Source organism: Manis pentadactyla, chromosome 10, assembly GCF_030020395.1.
Source record: "Manis pentadactyla isolate mManPen7 chromosome 10, mManPen7.hap1, whole genome shotgun sequence".
Taxonomy (NCBI): Eukaryota; Metazoa; Chordata; class Mammalia; order Pholidota; family Manidae; genus Manis; species Manis pentadactyla.
The window spans coordinates 31,855,769-31,874,430 of NC_080028.1; the positions used below are offsets into that span (position 1 = coordinate 31,855,769).

The 18,662-nt window shown below is 53.0% G+C and overlaps 2 protein-coding genes across 13 annotated transcripts in view; both read right to left on the reverse strand.

Annotated features, from left to right (window-relative positions):
• Positions 1 to 12,007, reverse strand: part of KMT2D (lysine methyltransferase 2D) — a 39,482-nt gene extending 27,475 nt beyond the window's left edge. For 10 of the 11 annotated variants that reach the window (XM_036891551.2, XM_036891527.2, XM_057486540.1 and 7 more), the window contains exons 1-13: positions 10,489 to 12,007; positions 6,217 to 6,302; positions 5,840 to 5,966; positions 5,431 to 5,654; positions 5,194 to 5,303; positions 4,851 to 5,013; positions 4,368 to 4,533; positions 4,154 to 4,268; positions 3,858 to 4,015; positions 3,514 to 3,653; positions 1,886 to 3,376; positions 683 to 1,791; positions 90 to 203 (exon numbers count right to left, since the gene is read on the reverse strand). In XM_036891551.2, coding sequence (XP_036747446.2) covers positions 90 to 203; positions 683 to 1,791; positions 1,886 to 3,376; positions 3,514 to 3,653; positions 3,858 to 4,015; positions 4,154 to 4,268; positions 4,368 to 4,533; positions 4,851 to 5,013; positions 5,194 to 5,303; positions 5,431 to 5,654; positions 5,840 to 5,966; positions 6,217 to 6,265 — 3,966 coding nt within the window. In that variant the 5' untranslated portion in view covers positions 6,266 to 6,302; positions 10,489 to 12,007. The remainder of the gene's footprint in view (positions 1 to 89; positions 204 to 682; positions 1,792 to 1,885; positions 3,377 to 3,513; positions 3,654 to 3,857; positions 4,016 to 4,153; positions 4,269 to 4,367; positions 4,534 to 4,850; positions 5,014 to 5,193; positions 5,304 to 5,430; positions 5,655 to 5,839; positions 5,967 to 6,216; positions 6,303 to 10,488) is intronic. The other variant, XM_057486539.1, reaches the window with a different exon arrangement.
• Positions 12,008 to 14,628: 2,621 nt separating this feature from the next.
• RHEBL1 (RHEB like 1) lies at positions 14,629 to 17,788 on the reverse strand. 2 transcript variants are annotated; one of them, XM_036891576.2, is made up of 8 exons: positions 17,546 to 17,788; positions 16,867 to 16,938; positions 16,456 to 16,523; positions 16,102 to 16,184; positions 15,956 to 16,012; positions 15,709 to 15,756; positions 15,284 to 15,365; positions 14,629 to 15,132 (listed from the first exon to the last, which is right to left on the reverse strand). In XM_036891576.2, the coding sequence occupies exons 1-8, from the start codon at positions 17,595 to 17,597 to the stop codon at positions 15,043 to 15,045; spliced, it is 552 nt and encodes a 183-aa protein (XP_036747471.2). In that variant the 5' UTR covers positions 17,598 to 17,788; the 3' UTR covers positions 14,629 to 15,042. The 2 variants fall into 2 exon arrangements, with proteins under 2 accessions (XP_036747471.2, XP_057364252.1); XM_057508269.1 differs by having other exon boundaries at positions 15,254 to 15,365.
• Positions 17,789 to 18,662: the final 874 nt, after the last annotated feature.

Here is an 18,662-nt window from a genome sequence, read left to right on the forward strand (position 1 = left end):
TGAAGGGGACTGGCAGGATTTAAAGGGTGTTTGTTAATCTTCAAGGGGCCAGCTGAAGCAAGTTTGGGGAATGGGAGGCCTCTCCTTACTACCAGAGTCTCAATGGAAGAAGTAGTTGATTTTAGCCGGGCCCGTCCTCTCCCACGTCCTCCATGTGCTCCTCCACGTGGACGGCGCCTTCCTGGGAAACTATTGCTGCGACCCTGAGGGAAGGAAAGGGATGATTACAGGAGCAGGTCGAGGGCTATTGTCTTGGGTCCACAGGCTGGAAGGGAAGTGAAGAGATGAATGGACAGAGCATGACAGGTAATAATAAAGCCCAGAGTCCCAGTCAGCACAGGGGAAAAAGCCAAGCTTTCAGAGAGCTACGGGTAGGTGGCTCTGGCCCAAATCACGCCCCCTCTCCCAAGAAAAAAGAGTGGCCGACACAGTATGATGAGAAAAAATACTGACTTCAAAGACCTGAGTTCCTACTGCTGATTCTATTAGTGGCTAAGCATGAACCTGGGCAAGCCACATTCCCCTCTATATATTAGTATTCTTCTTCTTAAAGAGGATAGACTAAAGGATCTCTGACAATCTAGGATTTAATAAGCCAGGTGGGAAAATACTGGTGACACAGGACTACAACTCTGAAGGTGGCATGACATTGATCAGATCCAGTGGCTGGATAGTCCCTCACCTGTTTGATGCGGGAACGAGCTGGGGAGCTGCGCCGCCTCCCCTTGTCCCCCTCAGCTTTGCCTCCGCTGACAGCTGTCCCAGCATCACACAACAGCGAATCATCAGTCTCTGGCAGCGAGTCGGTACAGAGCCGCAGGGAGCCCTCATCTCGGGCTGGACTAACATCTGTAGATACCCCCAGCTCCATGGACAAGGAGCCACCCCCTTCGGGGTCAGGAGAGCCTAGCAGGGGCTCTGAGCCAGGAAAACTGGCACTGGCATCACCCTGGCTCAGATTGGAGATCTCATTAACGATGTCGGATTTGATGAGAGTGGGTGGGGTGGGGGCCACTGGTGCACGCAGCTCCTCTTGCTCTTCACAGGGTGATCCCTGCCCTGTCTGCTTGCATTCTGGGCCATAGACCTCCATAGGGGTCACAGGGGCCAGCTCCTCGGGGTCCAGGAGCACAGGGGAACCCTTAAGTTCACTAGTCAAACTGCCAGGGGTCTGTCCAGGTTCTGGCTGTGAACAAGGAGTGTCAGTCCCATCCAGAGGGGCTGTGTCTTCCCCCAAGCCAGAGAAATCATCCAGGGCTGGGGCAGGGCTGGGGGCGGGGCAGGAAAGGTTCCCCATCGGGGAGGGGAGAGGACTAGTAGGGCTGGGTTCCAAGGCTGGGCACTCAGGTTCAAGGACTTTCTCAGTGTCCATTTCATGTGGCTCAGCCTCATCTGAGACCTCCACTGCCTTCTCCATGGGACTCAGTAGACAGCGAATGGACAGCGGTAGAGCAGGAGGAGAGCACTGGGAAGGAGAGGAGTTTTGGGGAGGCAGGGAATGCTGGAGGAGCGGAGAACACCGAGGAGGAAGGGGCTCCATCAGAATGGGAGAGGCTGGTCCCACTGGGGAGCCTGGAGATGGGGGGAGGATCATAGGGGGTACAGGCTCAGGGTCAGTGCAGTTAGCTTCTGGGGGAGGGCTAATGGGTGTCTCTAGGATAGGGGCCGCCAATGGTGACTCAGGGTCACTATCCCCTTTGGCACCAAAGCGGTACTCTAACTCCCCCAAAGGAGACAGGGCTGGCGGGGCCACAGCTGTGATAATGGGTGAGAGCGGAGGAGGAAGAGGATCTGGAGGAAAAGAGAAAAAGGGAGGCTTTTAGATTAGATATGCCTTAAAGAGCTAAGACTGTCCCAGAGTAAGGAGGTACTTATATACCCATACCTGGTGGCATCAGCTGAGGCGACAATGATGGCTCCCCAGCTGGGGACAGCGGCAGCTCCTCAGGCAAAGGGGACAAAGCTGGTTCCCCAGGCTCAGACAGGACCTGCTCTCCAAGCAAAGAGGATGAGCATGGCTCCCCAGGCGGGAGGAACGAGGGTAATTCCTCAGGTGCAGGGCACAGGCCTGGCTCCTCAGGGGGCTCCTCAGGTTGAGGGGACAGGTGTGGTTCCTCACGCTGGGGGGACAGGCAGGGCTCTTCAGGCCCAGGGGACAGCTGTAGGTTCTCAGGCTCGGGGGACAGGAATGGCTCCTCAGGCCGGGGGGACAGAAGCAGCTCCGCAGGCCCAGGGGACAAGTGTGGCTCCTCAGGCTGGGGGGACAGACCCAGCTCCTGTGGCTGCGGGGACAGACGTGGCTCCTCAGGCCTGGGGGACAGGTGTAGCTCCTCAGGCCGGGGGGACAAACACGGCTCCTCAGGCTGGGCAGACAGATGTGGCTCCTCGAGTGCAGGCGGCAGGTACGGCTCCTTAGGCTGGTGGGGAAGATGAGGCTCCGCAGGTTGAGGAGATAGATGCAGCTCTTCTGGCGTCAAAGACAGGTATGGCTCCTCAGGCCGGGGGGAACGATGTGACTCCTCAGGTGCAGGGGACAGACGTGGCTCCTCAGGTGCAAGGGGCAGAGGTGACTCCTCAAGTGGCAGGGACATAAGCAAATCCTCCGGTGGTGGGGAAGCATGTAAGTCTTCAAGTGGCGGGGAAGCAGGTGAGTCCTCAGGTGGTGGGGACAGGCGTGAAGCCTCAGGTGGAGGGGATGTGGGAGATTCCTCAGGTGGTGGGGACAAGGGAGATTCCTCAGGTGGTGGGGACAGGCGTGACACTTCAGGCGGTGGGGACATAGGTGAGTCTTCAGGTGGCGGGGACATGGGTGAGTCCTCAGGCAGTGGGGACAGGCGCGATGCCTCGGGTGGTGGGGAGAGAGGAGACTCTTCAGGTGGAGGGGACAGGGGTGATTCTTCAAATGGTGGAAACAGACAAGACGCCTCAGGCGGTGGGGACCTGGGCAACTCTTCAGGTGGAGGAGACAGGGGTGACTCCTCAGGTGGTGGGGACAGGCGAGATGCCTCTGGTGGTGGGGAAGTGGGCAATTCCTCGGGTGGAGGGGACAGAGGAGACTCCTCAAATGGGGGGGACAGGGGTGATGCTTCAGACGGTGGGGACAGGGGTGTCTCAAGTCGGGGGGGAGATGGGGGTGACTCCTCCAGTGGAGAAAAAGGTGATGATTCTGGAGGGGGAGACAGAGGAGACTCCTCAGGTGGTGGGGAGAGGGGTGACTCCTCAGGTGGTGTGGACAGGCGTGATGCCTCAGGCGGCGGGGATGTGGGTGACTCCTCAGGTGGTGGGGACAGGGGCGACTCCTCAGGTGGGGGCAGCAGTGGCATCTCCTCACTTAGGGGGGCCTCCAACTGGGGCTCAAGTTGGGCCCCTGCTCTCCCTGCAGACATAACACACTCTGTTACTACCTGAGTCGGCTCCACTCCACCAAAGAGCAGGGTCTGGGGCAAAGCAGAAACTGTCCTTTGCCACAGAACAGAAGGGGATTACGATCAGACACCCTCAAGTCCTACTCACCTAGTGGTTTGGCTTCACATTGCAGGGGCCCCAGTTCCTTGGATTGCATAGAGGTCATGTGCCCACCCTTTGGCTGCCCTTGGCTGTACAGAGCATTGGGCTCATCAGTGGAGTTATCACCGGGCTCTGGGGGTGAGAATCTGCAGAGGGTACAGGAGAGCAGGCACCATGGCTCTCATCAGCTCTCAAAGCCTAGAGAGCACCCTGGGGCAAGGTATGAATGCTATGGCTTGTACTACCCATTTTGGGGCTCTCCTATCAAAGTCAATTTGCTGTAACATGGCCCCTGCCAATCTCAGTACTTTGATCCCCAACCCCAATCTCTTCTAGTCCACACCAATTACCTGCTACAGGCAGAGGGAAGCTGCTCAGCAACAGAACTGACAGGCTGTCCTCCCTGGACTTTGTGACAACGGTAACAGAGCGAGAAGTTCTCAAACCACTCAGAGTTGGGATTCAGTTCTGCTGAGCCTGCCCCACAGGCCCGGCACACCCGACATGCCTAGGGGAACGGGGCAGGCAAAACAGGCATTGGTTAGACAGCAGACACTGGAGGGCACAGGAATCATCAGAACAAAGAAACTCAGGATGTTGCAAGAGGCAGAATTGGGGAGAGTTAGGCAGAATCAGAGGCACTCACCTTGCACTTCCAAGAGTGAGCAGGCAGTTCCTCCATAGGTGGTTTTAGGCAGAAGGTATGGTATCCTTTGTCACATGTCTCACAGACCAACATCTTAGAGTCATTCCCGGGTTTCCTGCAGGGGCAACAGAGCATGTAACAGGATCCCCTCCTTGCCCTTATTTTCAACCCTAACCTGGGCCTCACCCAAAACTTCCTCCTGCCCTCCCCTTACCTGCAGGCTTGGCACACTTTGCACTCAGGGCACTGCCAGCCAGCACGCTTGCGGGCAGTCAGAGCAGTATCCAGACAGGCCCCGTGATAGTGATGCCCACAGCTGGTGCAGAAGAACAGGTCACACAATTCCCCTGGCCCCTCACATACTGCACAACGAGCTTCCTCTGCAGTGGGAGGGGACAGACAACACCATCAGCTATGGACTCCTTGCAGGACTCAGCAGTGCTGTCTACGTAACAGGCATTCCATGGACACAGAATCAACAAATAACAAGTAGCTACTGACTGTCTGCCTAATAAAAGCCAGGCACTATTCTAGGCAATGCAGACACCATGGTACACCAGGCAGCCAAAGCCCCTGCACACCTGAAGCTCACACCTATTTTAGTGGCAGACTGGTACAAAAACTAGTCTGGGCAAATGAGGGGCCAGGCACACGTGGCCCCTCATTTGCCCTAGGTCCAAAGGACAGGACTTCTCACCCAGATGTGCAGCCCCCTTGCTGTGCTCTGGGCATAGCAGCTGCAGTGTTCTCATGGATAGGAAGGAACCACTGGCGGTGGCACAGGGGAAGTGGTAAAGCCGTGGACATCCGGGCGAGCGGCAAGGGATGGAGGCACCGAGCCTGGTGCAGTGGGAGCAGCGCTGCCAGGGTGAAGACAAAGCCACAGTGCCAGCTGGCTCTCTCCAGAGCAACAGGCCAGGCACTAGCTCTGCCTCAGTGTCCTTGCCCACTGTCCTTCTCATTCCACCCAGACTCTCAGAAGCCCACCAGCCCTGCCCACCCTGCCCTTTGCCTATACAATCCCTGGACCCCAGCCCCACCTGTGAGATCCCTGAGAAGATGGCCTTGTCCACACCACATAGTTCTGGGCCCTGTTGCCCCCATACTCCTGCCGACCATGCAGCACACCAATGGTGGGCCCAGCAGGACCCTTTGTAGGTGCAAAGAGGTAAATGGAAAGGAAAGTGTTAACAAAAAGACAATCTCTGGCTCAGGACTACCCAGCCCCTTTCCCCCCTTTCCTACCTGAATCAATTACCCCCTTCCCCTCACTTTACCTCCAGGTTCTCCTAGGTGGGCAGGTGTCAGGCCCTCAGGGAAACCAATCTGTGACAGGTCCTCATTGGGCCATGCTGCCTCACTGGGCCCTGGGTTCCCCCCAGGGGACACCACTGGACACCGGGGCCAGTCAAATGGCAACTCAAAGCGCTGTAGCTCCCGCTGCCCATGCAGACTGGGCTCCCCGCAATTGCAGAGAGCACAACGCCGCACTGGACCCCCACTGTGGACACACAAGCATTAGCATTATGATGAGCTTCTGCCCACGGCACCCTGACGACCCCATGATTTAGCTTTCCTATGCTTCCCAAACACTCGTTTTCCTAAATCTTCCTCCTTGAGAGCCCCAGACTCTCAAAAATCAAATCCTCACATGCTCTTATACCTTCATTTCCCCAAACTAGTTACCTGCAGTCCTGGGGAGGCTCCTGAAGCCTGGGAGCCCCAGAACTGGGCACTGAAACCTCCCCCACATGTGGGTTGGGAAGGTCTGGTTCAGTGGTGCCTGACTCCTCAGAGGCTGCAGGTCCATTAGCTAAGTGAACAGAGAAGCACACATCAGCCATCCTCCTCTAATACCAGTCCACTCATCAGATCCATGAGATTATCCAAGACCTTTGGTGATCATGGTGATGGCATTTCAACTTTTGTCCCAAAGAACAAAGTCCTTCAATTACCTGTCTGTTACACAGATTTAGCTCCTGTCCTTGTGCCAGGAACAGAAATCTAAGGTTGCCTGGGAAAAGAAGAAAACTGCCAGCAAATTCAGAATTTGCCCTACTCACCTGCTGGTTCTGAATCTTTATCCTCACCAGGCGGCTTCTGGCTGTCCATCCCTCTCTCCGACTGGGCAGGGCCCTCTCGGGGAGACCTGACAGAGTCAAAGAAATATCTGTATGTCTAGTTAATCTCCTCATTAAACGCTTTCCCCATTATCCTAAAAGGAAGGCAGTATTAGTATCCAGACCCTACAGAAGTCAGAGCAAAGCCATACCTACAAACTCCTGTACTAAAGACAAAGATTAAGTCCTTCTCCCTAACCCTCATCCCACTGCCTACTTTTCCCCCAGGTAAACATACCCTCTTCTCCCATTCTGGTTTCTAAGAGGATCCACTCCCATTCCCCACTTCCCACCTCCTGTGTAAGAGTCCCCAGGGCAACAGCATCCAACTAGAAGCGCATCCAATCTACATCTAGTAATGCCCTCTGCTTCATGTCTGAGTTCTTGGCTTCTGGTGGGCCTTTTCCTTCAAGTCTTAGGTCAGCTACCACCTTACAGGTCTGTCAGTGCCAACCCAGGAACAGTCATAACCCAAGAGGTATGAGTCCAGCCAAAATCCCTCTCCCAGAGACAGAAGCTGGGGTCTTGCAGGATGTAGAATACCCTTCTGGAACTAAAGCTATGGGTGGATCTCCCCGACCTCCACTGCATTCAACCAGGACATCCCAATCACTACAGAAGACGCTACCCCATTTCCACCCACTGCTCCTCCAAATCCAGCTCAGGCCTACCCCCTGGCCCTGCCATGACTGAGCTCAGGATCTCACCCAATGGGAATGCTTCAGGTCATTGCCCTTGGCAACGTCAACTGCCCTTCCTCCTCAGATGTCCCTAGCAGTTAACAGAAGTGGGCCGTAAGAGTTACTGAGCATGTGTAGCCAGGCTTGAGGCTAGGCATGCTGGGAGTTGTAGTCTCAGGAAGCATACTGCCACTTGAAGGAGTTCTAAACCGGGCAGGACACAGCAGCTTCCTTCCTCTTCGGTCAAGCAGGGTTTCCACACACTATGGGGGTGGGGGCTAACGGTCCCCTCTTCTACGATATGCCTACCTATACTGGCGCAAATGAAACACACTAAAGTTATACCTGAGAAGGTTAAGAACCACACATTTGAGCAAGTTTTCCTAAACCTCAGAGGGAACTAAGCATAGTACAAAAGAGAGAAGAGTAAGAATTACAGAAGTGAGGAAGAGCAAAGGGGTCCTTTAGAAAAAGAGACAAGGATAGGAGCCAGCAGCTCTTAAAAGGAAAGGATTGGGACTTAAGCAGAGAAAGGGTGGGGGAGAGGGTATCCCACAAACAGAACTTTAAATAAAAGTTTGAGAAATTTATTTTTCACCTTTTCCACTTCTCTTGCTTAACCAGAGGGACCACACCAACTTTACCAAGGACAAGCCTCTCTTCCCAAACCAAATAACAAATACCCAGTAAGCCACTGGGGTTGAGTGACTGGAGCAGATGAGACAAGGGAGCCCTCAAAGGTGCCCAGGACTGGTAAATCAATTACCTAAGAACCACATAATCAGTCCTCTTTCCCTGAACTCATTCTCCATTTCCAGAGATTGGAAATGCACCTCATGTGACATGCCACAGGAAGGAAAATTTTGTTTCTACTTTTTTACCCTCACACTGAATCTACTAGACTGGGAAAGTGGAGTATCACCTGATACCTGTTACCTCCATTCCCAGATCATCTTTTTCCCAAACCTACCACACAACATGAAAGTAAAGCAGGGTCATCTGGCTGGACCACAGAAAAGCCGCTCAGGAACTTCAGTGGGCCCTTAGACGCCACCTCTAGGAAGTATGGGTTAGAGGTCAGGGCACAAGCCAAGCCCCTCACCCAAGGCCTGACCACTCCAGGAGACTTCGATGTTCCCTAAACATGCATACCTTACAGTGCCTTACCACTATGCGCCCCAAAGATCCTCTACCTGCTCTGCTCTCAAAGTTGAGGCCAAAGTCACAAACAGCATGAAATAAAAAGCAACGGTGATAATTTAGTGGGTGGGAGGAGGACTGCCTAACACAAGGCCAAAGGGACAAACTCCTCTGCCCTCCCCCGAGCACAGCCTTCTCGAGATGGTAAAGCTGGCACTGCTTGAGAAGGTACAGAAAGCACCTTCACCCAGCCTTTGGGAGACAGAGTACTAACACCCTCCAAAGCTGGAAGCCTCCATCACTGGGCTGTGGAAGATGGAAGAGAGAAAGAAGCAAAGACAAGAGTGTCCTCTAAGCTGCACCCAAAAGAACTCGGGCACCTCCGAAGAGCCTGAGCCCCATTTCCCTACCCCAGTCTATCACCTTCACCCCAATGCTGAGTCCCAGCTGTCAAACCCCTGAACAGATCTAAACAAAGACCACAGGTTCCCCTATCCCATCACTCACAGCCAGAGACTCCCCCACCGGCACACACACACTATATATATATATACACATACTAACGTTTTTTACCCTGACCCTAAACTGGACTAATGCCTGGCCAAGCTTCTTCTGGGGAACTAGAGATCCCAGAGAAGTACACATCTAGGGAGTAAAACTGTGCCAGCTCCCCTTGGTCCTAGGCCTAACAGTCCCAAAACAGCAAGGTAGAAGGCAAGGATTCCTCTCAACCCACTCTCCGCTGTGCCTCCATCCCAGTCCAATAGCTTTAATTCCATTTTCCAGCCAAAGGGGAAATGGAGGCTTGGAGAGGTGAAAGGCTGAAGCAGGCCCTTGAGTGAACAGCTCTTCTGTAGGACTCAGGACTTCCTGGTTCCCAGCCTGAGAATCAAACCACACCTCTCCCCACCCCCCTTTTTGGGCTGGCCTCTAAGAAGAATCCAAACAGCAACAGTGGCCCTGTAGACCCTCTGGAGCATCCCTGGGTTATCCTGGAGTCAGCCACAGCTAACAAGAAGAGGTCCCTCCTAAGGAAGTTCTTTAGGAACAGACAACAGGAAGGGTCCTCCACAGGAAGCACCAGCAGAAACCCTGGATGACAACTAGCCTCACTCTACCATCCTTGTGCAACCTATCACCTCAGGGTTCCTACCAGAAACCTGTCAAGGGCAAAGCCCCTATTTTCTCCTATCCAGAAGCAAAGAGATCTAGCCCATGTATGTTGGAGGGGGTGGAGTGAGGGAGCAAAACACACCAGCCAAATCCCTGCTGGGCAGCATGACAGCTGTGAGAGGGGCTGTCCCAGTCCAGGGCCTAGAGGCATGAGGCTCAAGCTGCACCCGTTGTGCACCACATACACACCCCTTCTCCTTAGCACCTCCTGCCAAGGCTGAAACACTGACTTCATCTGAAAGAGCCCTGATCAGATCATTTCTCCTCCAAAGAGGTACAAGCCACCCTCTCCTGCTGGTTTGGGACAGGATCAGAGGGCCAGTTAACGTTCCCTGACAGAAAAGGGTTGGAGAGGTTTGGGAAGGGCCTGCAGGCCTGGCCAGGGACTTATGGGCAACCAGCTCTCCACACCAGGCCCAGAGAAAGCGGGAGACAAAAGCCATTTTTTGCAGCCCATATTCGCAGGGAGCAAATCTCAACGGCCTCCTCTATAATCCCTTAGAGATTAGGTCCATCCCCAGAGGAGGGGAGGCAAAGCAAACTAAGACAGTACTAGGCCTCGCTGGGGTCACTTTGCCAGGCAGGGGTAGTTTAAAATTGAACAGCAAGGGCAGAGCTGCCCCCAATCCCGCCTCCTTCTGGCCCCAGCCACCCCCTTCATCACACTTGTCAGTTTCCACACACTCTCCCTCTTTGCACAGAGAATAAGGCCTGGTGAAGGATCTAGGGTTCCCTGAGTCTCCCAGAGACTGCTCTCGGTGCCCGGATGGTCACGAACAACCTTAAGTCCACCCCAGCAGTAAAGCTGACCTGGCAGTGGCACCCTACCCCCTCTCCCAAGTTGTTCTGTTCCCAAGGCCCACAAGGAACCCTGAGGGACAAGCAGCTGACTGGGATTGGTGCTGGCATCAGGGCCTGGGTCCTAGTTTAGTAGAGCTCCCCCCAAAGAAAAATAAACAGGCAGAGAGGCGATCTGGCCAGGTTCCCAAACTCCCGTGGTTCCCTGAACCCCCAGTCTTTAAAGAGGCACACCCCAAGACACCAGGCCTCAGTTCTGCTCTGGCGACTGGCTCAGGTTCTCTTGACAGTCCCTGCCAAAGGAACCCTCCTCAGCTCTGGCACCCCTTTCAACAACCTAAGGGCCAGCTACGGCCAAGAAGTCCATCTGGCCATGCCCACAGTCCAACCCTTTCTGGGCCCTGGCCGGGCGGACTTCACTCACCTCTTCACAGGACGATCCAGAAATCCTCATCCGAGAACATGGCCAGAGCCCGGGCCGCTCCCCGACCTCCAACCGCCAGAGCGATCACAGCCGCCCCCCACACGGGGGGGCCTAGGAGGGCCAAGAACGGTAAATCCAGGTCGGAGTGGCCACCCTCCCCCCCAAAAAAGAGCAAGAAGCCAACGAGGGGTTCTCTGCCTCGGGTTCCAGCAGTTTAGGTTTCCATGAACAGCCCTTGGGCGGCGAATCCCGAGCGGACACAAAGAGAGCACCGGTGGCTTTGATCTTGGGCGAGCAGGCTCCGCATCCGCGTCGTCGGGCGGCCTCTCGATCCTAGGGCCGGGCCAGCGCCCCGGCCGCCCGCGCCGGGCTCGGGCGGAACGTCGAGGCTCTCCAGATGGAACGTCGAGGCGCCTCCCCAGCAGCCCGGAAGGAATGCCGCGCCGGGCCCGGATGGAACGTGAGACCCTCGCAGGAGCGCCGAGCCCCTCTCCCCGCCCGGGCCGGCGCCCCGGGGCCGCGCGAGCTACAGCGACGCGGAGCCGGCGGGGCCGCGGAACTGAACCTGACACACACCCAGCGCCGGGCTCCTCGACCCCAAGCGCTCGCCCTCGGCGGCTTCGAGCCCCCCACCTTCTACTCCCCCCGGGGAAGGGAGGAGGGTAGGTGGGCGAGGAAGAGGAAGGGGCGGGCGGTGCGAGCCCTCTGCCCGCTCCCCTCCGGCCGCTCCAGGCCCTGAGCTCGCCTCCCTTCCCCTCTGGCCTCGGGAGCTGCCCCGCCCCCGGCCTGGCCGGCTCTGATCGGCGGCACCCCCTCGACCCCCGGCTGGCTGTGATCGCGAAGAGCCTAGAGGTGCATGGCCCAACCCCGGCTCCCGGCGCCGGGGGTCAGGAAACTGAGCGGAAAGTGGGGAACGAGGCAGCCATTTGCAACCGGAGAGGAAAGTAGTGCAGCGCGGCGCCGCTCCGCCTCCCCCCCTCCGCCTCCTGTTCGGCCGGTAGGGTGGTTCCTGCGAAAGGGCTATTTCCTGGCCCGAGATCTCGGTAGCGGTCGTAGAGATTCAGGAAGCCTCCGGGGCGAGGTCCGCGGGGGAGCTTTTGCCTGGGGAACCCCACTCGAGAAGGGGAGAAAGGAGAAGACGCGGCCCTATTTTGTGTTGGAGCGGAGCGGCGGAGGGATACCGCCCTTTCGGAGGGAAGGCTGTGACTCTGCAGTTCTACGCACACGCTGCGGGACCCCTCCGCCACGGGTTAACCCCGATTGCGCCGGGCCGGCTGCTGTGCAGACACGTGGGAATGAAGCACCCCTTCCACTTCTTCGCGCGGACCAGGGAACTACCTCCTTTACCGCCCGGCTCGTGAAACTAGGACTGCGGCCACTTTCTAATTCCTTTCCCTTGGAGTTATCAGTCCCTGAACCTCCAACTGCCCCCTTGCCTTGGCCAGGGGCAATCTTTCCCGAGAGGGGGATGGAAGAAGAGCCAGGAGCTTGGCCGCTGCTCTGCATCCTGGGAACTGGAGTCCGCAAATGGAGAAAGTGAGGCACGGCGCCTGGCGCAGAAAAGGGTGGGTTCTTGCCTCGTTCGGGGACCCGAAGGAAAGTGGAACGAGCCCCTAGTCGTCCCATCTGGCCCCCAAACCCCTTCATGAGGAAGAGGACTATCAGTCCCCCCAAAACACACACACACACACATCCCTCATCAAAACATTAATGTAGTTTCCCTTCCTATCTGGCTACTCCCACCCCCCACCGCCCATCTTCAGGGCCCGTGTCGCCTTTTTTAATAAACAGAGGGAATGTACTCTGGAGCTTAGCTGCTGCTTCACTGTAGTACTTAACTCTAGACAGGATCCTAAAACACTGTGCTTGAAGGCACCCACACACACCCTGCCCACCGCCCATAAATCGAAGAGAAGGGATTGGAATGCCTTTTCTACATTAGCTGTACCCACAGGATGGACAGAAGGAGACAAATTAACTATGTGCTAGATATTTTATATATTCTTAGTTTTTCTTCACCCTCCTTATGAATTGCATGGAGTTATGTCAGGGTTACAAATGAAGAGATTGAAGCTAAACTAGGTACAATTGCACAACGAACTGTATCTATTGAGAAATTGAGCCATGATTCAAACCAATGGTCATGTTTTTCCTAGGATTTATATATATATATATAGTTCTTTGTAAGGAAGATGTGGAGAAAGAGGCAAACAAATCAGGTGCAGGGCTGATTTTGTGGGAAAGGCTTTACAGAGCTCTCCAGTAGAACTTTCTGCAATGATGGAAATGTGCTATGTCTGCACAATCTAATATGCCTTAGCCACGTGTAGCTATAGAGCACTTTGAAATGTAAGTAGTGCAGTTGAGGAACTTTTTAATTTTAATAGGAAATGTAGCTTAAATAATCATATGTGACTTGTGGCTTCTTTACTGGACAGTATAGGAAACCTAAATACCTACTAGCCAGTGTCATGGGAGGGATCAGGATTATGCATGTCCTGTGCTAGCCACACACTGACATCATGTACCCTGCACTGATCATTCAGGTCTATTTCAGCAAAAATTCCAGCAATGACCCCCACGCCTGTCCTAGCTACAGTAGAAAAAGGTAACCCAAGAGACAAAAGTTGGAAAATATAAGGATCCTCCCTACTCTCTGCTTCCACTGCAGGGAGGCTGACCCTCACTAGAAAGACCTCCAATAACAATAGCCGCCATTTCTTGAGGATTTCTTATGCATAAGGAACTGTGCTAAGCATTTCCTATTACTTCAGTTCTCAATCTCAACCCTGTAAAGGTTTAACTACACTTCATATATGAGAAATGAAGCCCAGAGAGGTGAAGAGGTTAAGTGGCTGCCCAAGGTCACCAAAAAAAGTGGGAGAGTGACTATTTCAACCCAGCCACTAACAACTATTCTTTACTGTTATCAGGCCTTGAGGTTGTTTGATACACTCCTAGAAAATGTCAGACACTTGTATGCCAGACCTCATGGAAATGGCAGCAAAAGGGCAGGTAAATACCTATAATGAGTATTCCAGATCAAATGTGCAAAAGGACCCATTTTTTATGTAAGGAGGGAGGGTGGTGACAACCCTAAAGAGACTCCAAGCCACTGAGATCACTCTTTGGAGAATGCTTATTTCCTTTCAGATTCTGGATCAGAGATGCAAAAGCAATTGGTAGGACTTTTGAAAAAGAGTGTGACAGTCCTTGCCAACTAGTGAGCCCAACTAGCCTAGAGCCAGGCACTAAAAAGTTTACATCTAAAAAAAATCACACCTAGATTTTGTCCATTCTTCCCAACCAAGTGCTTTGACAGAGTACCTCTGGATCCCCCAGTTGGCAGGAGAAATCAGGCAATTCAAGTAACCCCTATAAGTCCTTGAAGGATGTATTAGGTCAGTTAGGCCCTAGGAAGTAGAGCGGGGACAGGAATAGAGGCAGATAGGACCAAACCTGAAATATCCATCCTCCTCCTGAGGTCACAGGTCAACAAGAAAGGGCAGAAACAATACCTTTGACATCTAAAAAAGGAAGCACAACTCCAAAGGTGTAACAGGTATGAAAAGGTCAAAGCTATGAAAAGAGCAAAGAACCTCCATTTTAATGAAGAGCAATGGGGACATGGAAGGTGGGGAGGGCGATTGACCAACACAAGGGGCATGATTTCTTACTTTCTTAGAAATCCAAAATCTTCACATACAATTAAGTCCCTGCCTCTATACTCTTCCTCAATTCTTACATCATAGGAATGAGGGGCTTCCTCCTCCCCAAACCCTACCCTGTTTGAGTTCCAGTAAATGCCAGGCCCCAGGAGGGAAGCTAGGTCAGCATGTGGCAGCTGGCCACTAGAGGGTAGTGTTTCTGTAGTTGAGGGGATCTTAATAGTCTGCACACTTGGGAGTGGCAGCAAACTGGTACCTGTATAGGAAGAACGCAGTAAAAAAAATGGTTGGAGAAGCAAGTAGTCTTGGGGTAATGGTCCTGAATGACTGAGGAGTAAGGAATAGGAAGGAAAGTAGGAGTAGGAGAAAAGAATTGGCCCTGATTCCCCACCAAAGACCACATTCATTACTCCTTGGAAAAGGAAATAACTTGCCCTCAGTGCTCCCCAGATAAAGAGAAGTCAACAACAAAAAGATTTCTCAGTTTATTTGCATATATACATTATCACCCCAGGGAGCCAGCTTCACTTCAGGAGTCCCAAGCTCCCTTCACCCAGCCAACACCTAAAACCTACATAGGAGACTGGGTCCTGAATAAATAATGCCCAGGACTCATATCCCAACCCTGCAGGTTATAATAATTCATTTAGCAAAAACAGAGGGCTAGAGGTCAGTGCCCATGACACATCCTTGCCCCTTTGTAAACATTGACAACCAGGCTACTAAAGCCTGGGGAAAGTGTGCAAACATGAGGGTACCACACTGTGCCCAGAGGGCCAGGGAACACAGCTGGCACCCATACCCGTAAAGTCCTGAGGGCCTGCCCCTGCTGGAGCCTGGCAAGTGGAAGGGGCAGAATCAAGGCTGCTACCCTGTGTCCGAGGGTTCACATGAGACAGCAGCGGCGCTCTTGCCCATAGGAATTCTCCACCCTGGCAATCTCCTGAATGACTTTAGTGAAGATGCCTTGAGTCAGCTGCAAGAGATAGGAATTCAAGGCAAAAAAGTTAGCGCCAATACCACCTAGCTCCAAGATGAATACCTCCTCCCGCACCATCCCCACCACCAAGCAGTGCCATAGAAAAAGTGCTACCCACCCACCCATTCCAAATCTTCAGGCCCAGCACCTGATTCTCTCGAGCAGATGACTCCATAAATGTTGCACCCCAGGACTCTGCCAGCTTCTTCCCTTCAACTGCCTGGACCTCCCTACAAACCAAGTTGGGATGTGAAAATGGAGGATAGCAATGCTCCCGTGTTGTCTGCAAAATCTTCATAGGATTTAGACTTCCTCTAACCCATTCCACTTCCAAGGGTTTGGGAGAAGGCTGGGGAAGGAGAATATTTATGAAAACAAAGGAGTCTAGGACTGAGGCTTGAGATATAAAATTACAGATTTTTTCAACAGCAGGGTTATCTTGTCTTAACCTTTAAGTTAGAAATGAAGAGATGAAATGACTTGTTTGAGTCAGTGGCAGAGCTAGGACTAGAGCCTGACTCATTCCCAGTCCAGCCTACTTTCCTTTGCCTTGAGCTGCAGAGATTTCCGTACCTGTCTGGAGAGAGATCTGCCTTGTTCCCCACGAGCACCACTGGCAGCCTGTGAGGAGACAGCAGTTAACTACAGGATCCCCTCCCATTCTCCGTGGAACCCAACCTCCTTCACATCAGGCCTGGAAACTTCCCATCAGTCCAGAAGAATCTATGTCTTGGCTGCCTCCCTAACTTAGACCAGTACTCCTTTCTGTTCTGTCTCATCCCCCTGTGTCCATACTATGTCTATCCCCAGGGCCACTTACCGGGTTTTCCCATGGCTTTCATGTAGTTTTTGGTATAGACTCTCAATGACTTGGAAGCTTCAAACACAAGAAATGGAGCTATAACCTTATTCTGTAACAGTCCTCAGTTCCTCTCAAGTACCCCACTCAAAACCTTGGTCACTTACCTATGCAGAGAGGTGACAGAGTACACAAGCACATAACCATGGACCCCAATGATGAATGAATAGGGCAGAATGCTGTATTCATCCTGACAAGAAATAGAAACATCGGTACCTATATCCACAACATTCAGATGGCAAAGTCTGATAGGCTGCATCCTGGGGACCCTCCCTGGGGCACTCCCTACTCTTTACTTCTATTCAAAAAGCATTTAAAGTAGCTACAATAATCGCTATACACTACCAGCTGTTAAAATGCTTTTCTTCTCATAGTACTTTACAGATAAACCACAGAGGCTACCAGACTTCATCTCCCAGAACTGAACTGCCATGTTTAGATCCCCTACCCCAAACTGGTACCTGCCCTGCTGTGTCCACCAGGTGTAGGTGAAACTCATCTTTGCCAAGAGTCACTATCTTGCTGTAGGCTGAAAAGAAAAGAAAACTTGACTGTGAGGTGCCTTAAAGGGCTAGCCATGTGTGCCCCCATACATTCTTAGCCCTGCAGGTGACACAGATGGACCAGGTCTGTGGAGCTCTCCAGCAAACTGGAGACAACATTAGGGTTCTTATTGTCTACATCCACAGCATTCTGGATTCAATATCTTGCAAAATGTACACTCTAGCTCCACTCATAGATCAGGATTGCTAGAGATAAGATTTAATGTCCAATTAAATCAGCCCCTTGGTACCAGGAAAATGTCGAATTATGGTTTTGGGTGGGGCACCCAAGCCTTCCCTGACCCACCCGTAGGGTAGACGTCTACTTACTATTCTCCACTGTAGGATCATAGCCTTCCAGGAACTCGCCCTCCACAAACTGATGTGCCAAAGATGTCTTCCCTGTGGGAAGCAGTGGTAGTTGTATCCAAATCAACCATCCACATTCACATCTGTCCTTCCCGGCTATGGCCCAGAACTAAAGGGGACCCCAGATTGGCCCCCTAGCCTGAGAGTGCCCCATACAAAGCTTTTTCTTAGCCTATCCTCACCCTCTTTTCGCCTGGGTCTCAGCATCTCGGCCACCGGATGCATTCAGTTGCGCCGCAGGAAGCCTTTCCTGCCGCCTTTCCCCACCCCACGCCTGGAAAGATCCGGAATTCCCTAAGATCAAGTCTGTCCAGCACTCGGACCCCTGCGATTTGCCCCACGCAGAACGCGCCCCCATCATCAAATCCTGACGCCACCCCCACCCCCCAGAGTAATGCTGGAGACCACTCTGGTGTTCCTGCAGCCAAGCCCACATTAACCCTTATGTGCTCCCGCTCCCTGCAGCCCTCAATACACTACGACTACCCCAGCCTTTCCTCCTCCATCCTCCGAACCCTCGCTCTACAACCTCGTTCTAACGATGCCACCATTCCTCCCACGGTCGCGTTCCCGCGACAGCGCGCCTCCTCTGGCCACAAAGTCGCGGTGCGTCCGTGTTTTTCCCAAGGCGGAGACTCACCTACGGAGCGGTATCCGAGGATGACCACCTTCCTGTAGCGTACTAGCGGCATGGCAGGCGCCGGCCCCGAAGGGCTTGCAGAACTGCGGGCTGACAGAGCCCTAAGAAGAGGAGGTCAGAATGTAGGCAGGCGAGGCAAAGCACCAGAATCTCTCTCACTCCGAAGCTGCCAGGGGTAGGATACAGGGAAACCAAAACAAGCACCGCGCCCGGGTCTGACCACGTGATCACAACACAGCAAGACTAACGCGAGGGAGCCGGGCGCCTGGGGATCTACAGTGCCGCGCCGCTCCGGGCTCCGCCCCCCAGGCGGCTTGCCATTGGTCCATTAGAAAGGATAAAGGCGGGGCCGCCAGTAGGAGGGAAGGGTGGGCCTCACGTGGAGCGGGAGAATGAGGAGCTGCGCGTGCGCAGACTAGAGCCGGTTCATTCATAAAGAAACAGAAAGGAACCCGGGGTCCTAGACGTGTTTGCGCTTTTGCAACCTAGCAGAAGTGGCTGAGAGGAATCGTATAGATAGAAAATACCTGTTGTGGCTAGGCTGGAATTTCTGGTGAAAAGATTCTAGCGCTCCTTTTTGCAAGGTCTCTGGGGTCCTTGGATAGGAAAAAAGGCCAAAGTTCCAATATACTCGCTCCCGCTTCTCCCAGCCTTCAGCCCCATGTCTTTCATTGTCAGGTTTTCCCAGTCTTCCAAGATCTAACTTCGGAATTACAATTCTTATTCTTGAGGAAATGTTAGAATTTGTGGCCAGGTCATCTGACGTTTTGTTTTCATCATGATCATAATCAGTGCAATCATTTATTCAACAAATATTTATTGAACATATATGTTCCAGGCATTGCTCTAGCTTTGGAGATAGAACAATGAACATGACAGACAAGGTCTCTGTCTTCGGAAACTTAAAACCTGGCTGGGAAGAAACAAACATATATACAAGGAAATATTAGTATCAAGCGCTATAAAAGGCAGTGTGATAAGACATGACCACTTTAGATTAGTGACACTATCTCTCAAAGAAAGCCCCACTGAAACAAGTTTGAATGACAAGAAGCCAGTTAGCACAAGATTTTAACAGAGGAATCCATCAGCGTTAAGATGGAAATAAATTTTTAAA

Bases quoted from the DNA above. Each gene is read 5' to 3' on its own strand.
- RHEBL1 (XM_057508269.1), bottom strand. From the start codon at position 17,597: ATGCCGCTAGTACGCTACAGGAAGGTGGTCATCCTCGGATACCGCTCC. The intron at 16,939-17,545 runs GTGAGTCTCCGC...TGCTTCCCACAG, and splicing joins CCTCGGATACCGCTCCGTAG to GGAAGACATCTTTGGCACAT. The intron at 16,013-16,101 runs GTAAGTGACCAA...TTGTGTTTGAAG, and splicing joins TCTGTCACCTCTCTGCATAG to CTTCCAAGTCATTGAGAGTC.